At 38.9% G+C, this 11,284-nt stretch overlaps 1 protein-coding gene across 1 annotated transcript; it reads right to left on the bottom strand.

Annotated features, from left to right (window-relative positions):
- Window positions 1-4,907: 4,907 nt before the first annotated feature.
- LOC101296347 (dicarboxylate transporter 1, chloroplastic-like) lies at window positions 4,908-9,286 on the bottom strand. The gene is made up of 3 exons (XM_004291741.1): window positions 8,095-9,286; window positions 6,163-6,384; window positions 4,908-5,549 (listed from the first exon to the last, which is right to left on the bottom strand). Exons 1-3 carry the CDS (start codon window positions 9,214-9,216, stop codon window positions 5,187-5,189), a joined length of 1,707 nt encoding a protein of 568 aa, XP_004291789.1. The 5' UTR covers window positions 9,217-9,286; the 3' UTR covers window positions 4,908-5,186.
- Window positions 9,287-11,284: the final 1,998 nt, after the last annotated feature.

The following is an 11,284-nucleotide window of genomic DNA, read 5'->3' on the forward strand; positions in this document are numbered from 1 at the left end:
TCTGTATAATATATATATATATATATTTATATCAGTTTGTTGGTTAGTTGTTAGTCTTTGTTTTTTTTTTTTTTGTTGTTGACTAAACTTCGGGGTTAAGAAACCAGCCCATATTGAAGGCTTGGTCTCATGCCTATAATATTGTGCGAGCTCAAGTGGGGCATAAAACCTATACCGCACAGTAAAAGCCTTACACTTATCCTCATAAAGGAGGTCCTGAATAAACTAAGACACCTGAGCTGAGCTAAGCTAAACTCTACTACTCTATAGAGACTAGCAAAGTGTGCCAATTTATGGGCAACACTATTTGCCTCATGGTAAACATGTCGGACCTCAATGTAATCAAACATATAGTATATATAATCTTTACTTATCCAAATAACATCATTCATGCCACTAGCTTGTCTTTTGAGGGAAGCCACTAGGAAAGCACACTCGCTCCCTTCCTCCAAAGCACTTCATCCCTATTGCATAGCAGCCAAAAAGCAATTGCTTATGCATGCAAAGGAGAGCACAAACAGTCCAATTTCTTTAACCATACACCTTTCACATTCCCATCATCATTTCTTACAACCAAGCCAGCTCCACCACTACTATCACTCTTGTAAGCTCCATCCAAATTTAGTTTAAGTCTCCCACGAGGTGGTACTTTCTAGTGCTCCTCTTCTCTCCTCCTCTTGGCCCTTGACTTTGTCGGTAGCAGACTCTTGTATTCCAAGAGTAAATTCAATGCTTAGTTCATTGTTCTAGTATTGAAGTTGTTATGTACAATTGTGCTGCAGGACTTCTATATTGGCCAATATTTGTTGTTGTATTAGCATCAATAATAGCATGTCAATCTACTTTCTGTGACATTCTCTGTAATTCAACAATCTATATCATAATGGTGTTTCCCACGTGTGAAAGTTGTGCATACATCATCAAAGTATGAAGGACAAATTTATAATCCGGATGTAAACTTCATTCTTATGTTGGCATGTGTAGGGGTGACCTTGGCTTTTAGTACCACCACACATATCAGAAATGCACTAGGTAAGCCCCAAAGTTGTACCCTTAACCAATAAAATTTAAAATCATTTCCTTTCCATGATCAGTTTTACAATTGATTTAGATTTCAGAAATGATTTTAAGGGTTGATCGTATAACTAACACTAGTGATGGATTATTTTTCTACATACATGTATTGTGTTGGTTGTTGTAGTGATACTAACATCATCATTCCTCATCCTAGTCATTATCATGATATGAAAACCCCACATACTTCTCATTGTCTCATACATACGTTCTTATTATTGGAAGTATGGAGCTTTTGTATATAAGTTTAGTCATTTTCAAGTTTAAGCAGGGGGTTATCTTCCACTTATTATTGTCACTCTATTGGTGGTCATAATGTTTGTTTGGAGTGATGTTTATCTAAGAAAGTACTACTATGAGATTGAACAAAAAAAATTTCCTGACAAGTTCAAGCCAATTGCTGATGATCAAAGAGTTTGTAATATGTCTGGCCTCGCCATATTCTACTCCGAACTTGTTCAGTCACTATGTAGAAAATGTGCATGCATCAATTGTACTTCGTTCTTGTTTTGTCTTCATCGAACACATACACATGAGTAATATTTCGATGGAAGTGCGTCTCCTCTTCTGTTGAGTAGAGCCGCAAGAACTTAATGTACTTCAATGTGTTGCAAGGTATGAGTATACAAATCTCCACAATGTGCAAGATCCATTCGAAGAATTGTTGGTAAAAAGGTTGAAAGAGTTCATAAAAGATGGTGTTTCATACCTAACAAACAAGTAATGGATAAGACGTTTTTCAAAAGCAAAAACTAAATGATCAATTGGTTAACAAAAAGACAAAGTTTGTTGAGATACAACAATAAACACTGATGGAAGTTGAGGTTCAGTTTAAAACCATATATGATGCATGGAGTTCAAGAGTTATTCACCTCATTGGTGCATGTGAAGTCATTGCTTATAAAGAATGGGGCATGTCTAAAAGAATTTGGATTGACAATGCTTACAATTTTTTGAAAAGAAATTTGAGGGACAGAGGGGAATTATTTGATATCTCACACAAATGCATGCTTACAATTATTTGACTTCTCGGTATACCAAGATTTTCGGTAGGTGTGGTATGGTAACCGGTATAGACTGACTTAATCATTCACAAACCTCGAACCTCAAATCTCGATGGCATATTTGTTGCAGAGCAAGAAAAGTAAATAAGGAACAATGGAGAAAGACAGAAACAATGGAAAACGAACCAAGTATAACTAAACCAAATCAAAACACAATTTCTCAGTTTTGAAAAAAATAATAATAATAATTAATTACCCTAAATTTCCATCAACCCCATCTTGGTTCCAATTACATGAATCAAATTGACTGAGGAATTATAGAGGATTTCGGCAGCTTCGGTGATTATCTCGGTGGAGGAGACGAAGGGAGGAGAGAGAAAGGGTGTGCTTTGATGGACTGGATGTGGAAAAAAGGGGTGACCGTGGTCTGAGTTTCTTTGAAAAAGAGAGATTTGTTAATGATTGAAATGGAGCAGAGGAGAGAAGAAGAAAGAATGGCGAAGAGAAAAAAAAGAAGGGGGCGAGGAGCTAAAGAAGAAAATAATGATTGATAGTTTGATATATTGTGTTCAAAATCTATATTTAACTAGAAAGATACCCGTGCGTTGCTACGGGATTTCTTGTCAGCAAAATTTGTATTCTACATAATGGAATACGCAGAAATTTAAGAATATGGTTACTGAAAATAGTTCATTTTAAGGAATCAAAAGAAGAGCCACTATCATATCATGTTCAGTTAAAATGATGAATCAATATGCTGCTTCACTCTAAACATGTATAGAAAACAATTGGAGTTTCAGAGTGATACTACCTAATTGAGTTTAACTAAACCCAAATCCAATGACATATGCTCATTCTTTACTTCTCTATGCCCATCATAAAATATGTGGATTTGTATCCACAATGCTAGTCTATCTTTTTACCTGCACATATGATGATAGCCAAGTGAATACATTATACTGGAAGTTTAACAGCGTTGATCACTATACAAAATGAATGTAAATCATATATTACTGGAAACCAATATATGTTTTGAGGAGATTATGGCATATCTTCATTAAGGCCAGTGCACCACCATTAACTCAAATGCAAAATATATTATATTGAGTAAGCTATGCAGACCCAACAAAAAAAAAAACAAAAACAAAACAAAGAACAATAATCCCATTTTACTATATATTCTTAATGTCTGTCACATACCACACCAAAAAGTAAACCATACATGTGGCAAGAAACATTACTACTCTAGAACACAGGCCCTCTTGTTATATATTTTAATTTCTTGATATATGTGGTATCTACTTTAGCATTTTGACCAAAGCCAGCTAAGTTTACATAAGAAAACAAAAGAATTAAATGAGGTATATTAAGGAATTTATATCCATACGTTCAATTATCTACTGTCTCGGTATCTTTAATTATTTGTCATCTCAATACCCCATCTCTATATTGTTGTAAATGTATTTCTCATTCCAGTGTTACACTTTTAAGATTTAAGATTCTATGATAACTTATAATCGTCATAGTCCCGGTCTATCTATGAAATTATGAACTTTATCAGAAAGTACTTCAAGTTCTAGCATAACTCAATCTTTTGCTTATCGCAAAATGCAAGAGACTTCAACTAAAAATCAATGGAAACTCTACAGATCTATATATAAACCCTACAGATCTATATATAAAAGAAGGAAACATAAGTAAAGACTAATAAAAGTGCATATATACCAAAGAAAGTCAAGCAACCACAAAATTGAGACCAGTAGTTAGTAAAACTCCACATTTTGTTTCATTTTGAATAATCAAACTCCACATAAATCTCAAAACCGATAATTTCCTACAGTAAACATACATAAAGACTTTACCTCTGTTTTATTTGCAGTATTCAGATCTTTCTACAAGAGTTCTTATGACCATCTTTGGATCGTTGCAATTTTTCTCAAGAATTTGATGAGTCAGTATTGTATTTATTTTCCAGTTTTGTATTTATCTCTGCAAGATATCAAACAAATTCATGAACATTTTCACTGGAGATAAAAACTATCAAATGCCATATCCACAGCTTATTGCTTCTATTTTAACAAAAAAAAATAATCTAATACTATTTCTAATGGCTGGTAAAAAACACTCAAGTCTGAGTTATGTCTGAATATCCCTTAAATTCAAATTATGGTGAGATCTTCTTATCAACTTGAGGACCTTAGGTAACTGCAAACAAAAATTCCTAGTGAGATCTTTTTATCATTATAAAAGTGTAAATTATAAAAGTCTCAATTGTGTAAATATCTTCTACAATTTAAAGTTTAAAAAAATTTAAAAAATAAAACAAAAACTAATACCCAGGCCCAACACTGTTCACGTGAACAGTATTTATGAACAGTTTATAAACAGTGTACGGAAAATAGATATATGTTAAATGTGTTAAGTTTCTAGTTTTGACTCATTAAAGTAATAAATTTAGCTTTTACATATAGATTAACAAGAAGAGCATCTGCTCTAGTCATTGGAGATGAGTCTCTCTAACTAAGAGGTGTTGGGTTCGAGCCCCAACTTTGTCTAAATGTCGTTGGAGAAGGGTTTCAGCCTTTCAAGTCTATTAGAGGAGCTATTGCGAGTTAGTTTCTTAGGTTGTTGGGATTACTGGCACAATTCATCAAAAGCTCTGTGTAAGAAAATATTCGAAAATTTGAGTTCTGTACTCGATCATGCCGCCAAAACGATACCAAATAAAAATCTACAAAGAGACTGTCCTTTTGTTTTCTTATTTATTTTGAATCTTAATCCTGTTTTTCTTAATTCCGTTTCTAAAAGAAGCGATTAACCCTCAGTCCTAGTAGAAATAAATGTGGCACATGATAGAGGTAAATTCAAGCATACAACAAAGGATCATCATCAACTGCAGAAAACTGTCATGCTAAGTCAAAATTTGGGGTACATTTTCTAATTTCTGCACTAAATCGACCTCCTATTTATATCATTTTTCACCCACAGGTCTCCTTAACTTGAAGATTATTTCCATGTAAAAGAATTAAAGGAAACTTGCATCTGAGTTGGGCAAACGTCAAACACGATACCAAATTGTAGATTGGCAGATTTTGATGACCATCCACTTTACCACAAGCCAATGAACTTCCACCAAACCCCTCCAACTCCAAGCCAAATGATAATATTGACGACGGACATAAGGAATCCATAGCCCCACCACTGGGCAAGCGGAACATAGCCAGCGCCATAGAAGACAGGAGCTGACCCAATCCCATAATGGGTCAGGCCACCCATGAGGTTGGAGAGGAATGAAAGCACCATGGCAGCAAAGTATGGTGGAGTACCAAGAGCACTAGCCACAGACAAGAATGCTGTAAACATGGCACCAATGTGAGCAGCTCCACTGGCAAAGAAGTAGTGAGAGTAGAAATAGAGAAGAACAAGAATGCCAAAAGCTGGCTGCCACCCAAGACCCAATCCGCCAACAAACTGCAAAAGAAGCAGAATTGTAGTTAATGAATTCACCAGCAAAAATGCAAGCAGTAAATACACTGAATTCAACAGCTTATAATCAAGATAGCTTAACACTATAGGCGCATGAACTATAGATTTCAGACTATAATAAAGATAGTTTAACCTTATTTGTAGAAAATAACTTGTGCATTTTCATGAGTTTGTCCGAGGCTCAGATAAATGAGTAACGTTCAAGCGTTGGCTAAAACAAAGAAGTAAAATCTAGGAGATCCAGTAAATTAAGACACGAAATAAAAATAGCAAAAACAGATGATGGTTAGCTCAATGATTATATCTACACTTCTTATTGACTCTGTAAGTAAGCCAGTTTAAACTTCGTTTACAAACTCTTCAGCTATTCATAAAATATTGCCAAACAGATTTGTTCATACAAATGGTAAGCTTTGAGGACCATATTGTATGAGAGAACGGGACCACTTCTTGCCACAAGGTCTGTGAGTACTAAACTTCTCCAAAAACAAATGAAATGCATGCTCATCTTAACTTTTAAGCTACATAACAATTTTGGTGACCTACAAATCATGCACAACAGTACAACTAGGTAGACTAAAAAGCAGATAAGACAAACCTTCACTACAGTTTCACTAAACCAGGAGATAAGACCGTATTTGTTGAGATACCCAGCCATTGCAATGAGTGCAGCAAACCACGTAAGGGTGTCCCAAGCAACTGACTCAGCTAAGCACTCCTTCCAGGTAACAACACCAGTCACAAGGAGAACAGATAATCCGAGAATGGCAGCTGTAACAGCATCCACACCTATCATTCCTCCAAATATCCACAGCCCTACCTGATGCATTACAGAGAGAACAGGAGACTATTAACACAAACATTCATCTATGAGAAGATACATTTAGATATGCTTCTTAGTGAACAGGTATGCATCACCATGTTCGTTTACATTTAGCGAAGGAATGAATTTACACCATCATTAGTTCAATACCACAGTAATCTTTTCAAGCTAGATGAATTGGCATGGCATAGAAGGAATAAAGTAATATAAACTCCCCTATCCCCAACAAAACTTCTCAAGTGGAAGACCAAAAACCTGAGCCTCTAAGGATCAAACTCAAGGTTAAAGCGATATTCTGATGATGAAATTAGATGATTGGTTTTCCAATCAACCACCATAAGAGCCTCATCTGTCTCCAAGTAAAACTTCATTAATCTGAAGAAACCATATATAACTCGTTACTGTTCTGCATTTCGGGATCCTGTGCAATCTCCTTCCCATACTGCTTTTTTAATTAAGACGTCTACTATTGTCAGAAATTCAATGCCTTAGTTTGCCATTGCTAGATAATGCCAAACATTCTTGCATAATTGGGCATTGGTAGGCTTGTAAGTCTCAACACCATCAATTATGGGTTTTCTTATTACTTATGTTTGCTATGTCCCGTGGGGTTAGGTATGTTTTGTCTCTTTTAGATAGGGTTTAGCTTTCTACAGAATAGGGTTTAGCTTTCTATAAGGATTTTGTGATGCAACTTATCAGTGTCAAACTGTCAATAGACCTCACGTGTGCTTCATGAAGAGCGGCATTATGTTAACAGAAACTGACTACCACTTCTAGGTGTGATGCCTAAAGCTTCTAGGACTAATTACTAGAACCAAACTGACTGTAATGCTAGTTTCTATAATTACTTTCAATTTCTCATTTTATTTTTTACTTCTATTAGCAGTTAAATTGTACTATTAGCAATGTTTTTTTTTCGACAGTTACTATTAGCAATGTTGGGCGTAGCAATCATACAGTAAAGGAATTTGAGGATGTAAATGACAAAAAAAAAAAAAAAAACAAAGGAATGAAATGATGGGTCAGATCGTCAAAGATGTATGCAGACTCTACCACTAAAAACACATATTGACAGACTTATAAATCATTGAACTTAGTTAGCAAACAGCACAAGCATGGCAATTATAAATTCTTCCATTCACTGAAACCAAAAGCTGATCACTAGCTCTTCAATAAATAACACATATGCAATTCTTCAAGAAACACTCGTTAATTCAACTCATACAACGTTACAATCACCAATGACTAAGGCAACCTAGATATTGCACTCTGTTTTCACAAAACTAAAGCAAACATACAAGATAGAACTACAGCAAGTATCTTTTATTGATATAACTGAGTAATGTTCACTGTTGCAATTACACACGAGTGAAGTTGCATGTAAAACACAAAAAATGTAACATACGTGAAAACTTCAGTTGCTGCATAACTTGATTGAGAAATTGCTACCTAATACTTCAATCAAGTAACCGAAACCCACATCACCCCTGAATCTATCAGTACAGTAACTTAACCACCACCCTTTTCCCCACAGCATATCACTCACTAGCTCACATTTTGGTTTTTGTCTTTTCGGCCATATATTATAAACAATTGTCTACACAAACTTAAACCTCAAAGTAAAAAAATAAAAAAGCATATACAATCTACAACAAAGTAGAAGAAGAAAATCAGAAAAAATGGTAAAGGAAAAGAAAACAATACCGTCAGAAACAGAGTCCCAGCCATTATAGTCTCGTTCTTGGTCATAGGGCCCATCTTCTCCAGCCTCTCCTTTGCAAGTTTGGGCGCGTCAGGGCTGCTCTTAACTGAAGGCGGGTAAATCAGATACAGCAACAAAGGCACCACAATCAGTGACACTATACCGGGCACAATCGCCGCCGTAGCCCAATCGGTCCAACCAATTGTTTTCTTAATGGTATTGAATGTCAAATTGGCACTCAACGGATTAGCGGCCATGGCAGTTAAGAACATGGCCGACGAAATCACCGAAGTCTGAAAGCACGTGAGCATCAACCACGATCCCAATTTACCTTCGGTCCCGTCGCCGACATTGCTGCCGCAGGCGACGCAGAGTGACTTCACCAGCGGCAAGAAAATGCCGCCGGCACGTGCCGAGACGGAAGGAATCGCCGGCGCTAACAAAGCCTCGCTGAAAACCAAACTGTAACCTAGCCCCAAGGAGGAGCTACCGAACAAGGACACGAACTGGTACGCAATTCGGTTTCCGAGGCCAGTTTTGATGAAGCCTCGGGCGAAGAAAAAAGCGAGGGCGATCAGCCACGGAATCGGATCGCCGAAGGCGGAGAAGGCGGCGGCGAAGGTTAAGGTCTTGGTGAGCACCGACGCTCCGAGACCTAAGAGCGCGACGGCGCCGAGAGGCAGAGGCTGAGTGATGATTCCGACGATGGTGGCGAGGAAAATCGCCAGAAGCTGCCACGCGTTTTTGGTGACGCCGGCGGGAGTCGGCACGAACCAGAGGATAACTCCGGTTGCGATGGACGCGATTAACGGCTTCATCGCCGCGCCCTGCCATGGCTGCTTGGCCGGAGTGATGGAGCCGCCTCCGGTCGTGGCGGCGGCGGCCTTGACGGTCAGGCCGCGGCTCCTGAGAGGAGCGAAGTCGCGAGCGGCGGAGTCGGCGAGTTTGGGGAAGGCAATGAGAGGGCTTAGGGTTTTGTTGAAGCCGAGAGCGGCGGTTCTGAGTGGACCGGGTCGGGTTTGGGCCTGAAGTCTCGGGCTGGGTTTGAGTAGTAGCGATTTGGAGACGGCGGTTCGGGATCTGAGAGAGGGGAGAGGCGCGGCGGTGAAGGCGAGCGACGCCATTGAGAGAGAGAGGGTGGGATCTGCTGCGGCGGAGCTCTGAGGATCTCAGAGAGGCAGCAGCATCAGAATGAGTGAGACTGTGTCTGTGTGCGTGGAATTAAAATTGAATTAAAGGGAAACCGGAGAGAGCGATGTGGACCGTTGGATTAGGGTACGGACGGAGGATCTGGTGCGGGGTGATTTGGAAACTTTGGTAGGGAGCATTGGAAATGCCGTTTGAAAGCTCGGAAGGTCCGCCGGGACACGTGGCGGGAGGTGACTGGGGAGAGGATCGTGCTTTTTCTCGTTGGGTGACGTAGGGATGAAGAAGGAGAGGAGAGGGACGAAGGGGAAAGTGATAGGTTCCACGTGGCGGGAGGGGAGTGGTTGGGGAGTATTTTTGTCTGGGAGTGAAAAGGCAAGCTTTTTGTTGTTTCTGACTGATCGGAAAAGGACAAGCGGCAGAGGAAGTGGGGGATTTGGGAAGGGTTGGCCAGTAGTTTGTAGAAGGTGAAATAACGGAAATACCACTATTAACAGGCACCACACAAGTGCATGTGATCTGGATATGAAACCTGGATCCTGTTAATCACAGACTCGCAACGTAACTGTGAACAACAGCGTGCTGACTCCAGCTGAAATCGAAAACTTCAGCACCCCTCAGGATGATCGATGATGTGTCAAGTCACTCAAGTGGACAAGCAAGTAAACAGAGTTTGTAGAATTCCAAATACGCTTTCAACATCCTTGCGGTATGCCTCCTGTTTAGTGGAGAAATACTCCTCCTGTTTATTCTCAGGTTGTCTGATAGATTGCACTAATGTCGCCCATTTAGGGTAAATATAATAAACAAGGTAGTACTTAAACTCATAAGGAGTCCCGTTAACATGATAGTTAAGTTGTGGTGACTGACATGTTGTGACAATATCAAATAGTGGGGAACGTCCAAGAATAGTCACGATTCCGAATAAAGCATGCCAGATCCAGGTGTCGAGACCAGCCACAGCTTCCAGAACAATAATTGGTTTCCTCGTTTTGCCGTTAAAGCTCCCCTACCACCTAACTGGACAATTCTTCCACCGCCAATGCATGCAGTCCAACGAACTGATCATTCTAGGAAATCCTCATCGCTTGGCTCTTTGTAGGAGCATGTCAAGATCCTCTGTTGTAGGAGCCCGAATGTAGCGTTCTTAATAAATATAGTACGACAAAATCGACCAAGGTTCTCAATGGCGGTGGATTCAGGCATACGAAATTATTCATCTAAGAAATCAGCCGAGCATGCAGTGGCTAGCATTTGAAATGCACACGTCAATTTTTGGTGAGGTGAGAAGCCCGGACGCCCAGCACAATCTTGTGATTGCCTAAAGTATGGGTCGACTGTCTGGACATGCTCTAACATGCGGAGGAAAACTTCACGTCTCATTCTGTAATGTCGTCTGAAAGTTTTGACAACGTACACAAGGTCAGCTACGAAATAATCATTTAACAATTTTTCATTAGCTACCTCACGAGATTGATGACGGGTAGCGTGGCCTGGAATAGAACCACCCCATTGAGGTTATTGCTGAAGTGGATTTGTCGCGAACCAGCTATATGCTTCCACCATAATTTGTGTTGTATTTCTTCTCCTCTGGGCATCATATTATTCATATTCTTCATCTTCTTCATCATCTTCCTCATCTTCACGTAGCCTCTCATTACTCTGAGAAAACCAGTTGGAATTTATTGCTAAATGTAATGAAAAGGTATAAACAGAACAAAGAAATAGAGAAGATATAGATGAGATAGTGAGTTACGCATATGAAACTGCCATTTTTATTGAGGTTGGAATATGCAGATAGAACACCACGTATGCATAAAATCCAATCAGAAATCTAGAGAGTTTATCTCAACCCGACATGTGGAATTTAGAAATCCTATCCGAAATTTCGATAAGATCCCATAATGATTACTTGTGTCACGTTAACACTATATCTAATTGGAAATCTCTAGACTTGCTTGCAGATGAGCACGTGGCACTTGAAAATCCTATCTTAATATGTTATCATCAAATCACATAATTACATGTCGAAAATATTAGTTTTTT

This window comes from Fragaria vesca, linkage group LG2 (assembly GCF_000184155.1).
Source record: "Fragaria vesca subsp. vesca linkage group LG2, FraVesHawaii_1.0, whole genome shotgun sequence".
In the NCBI taxonomy this organism is placed as follows: Eukaryota; Viridiplantae; Streptophyta; class Magnoliopsida; order Rosales; family Rosaceae; genus Fragaria; species Fragaria vesca.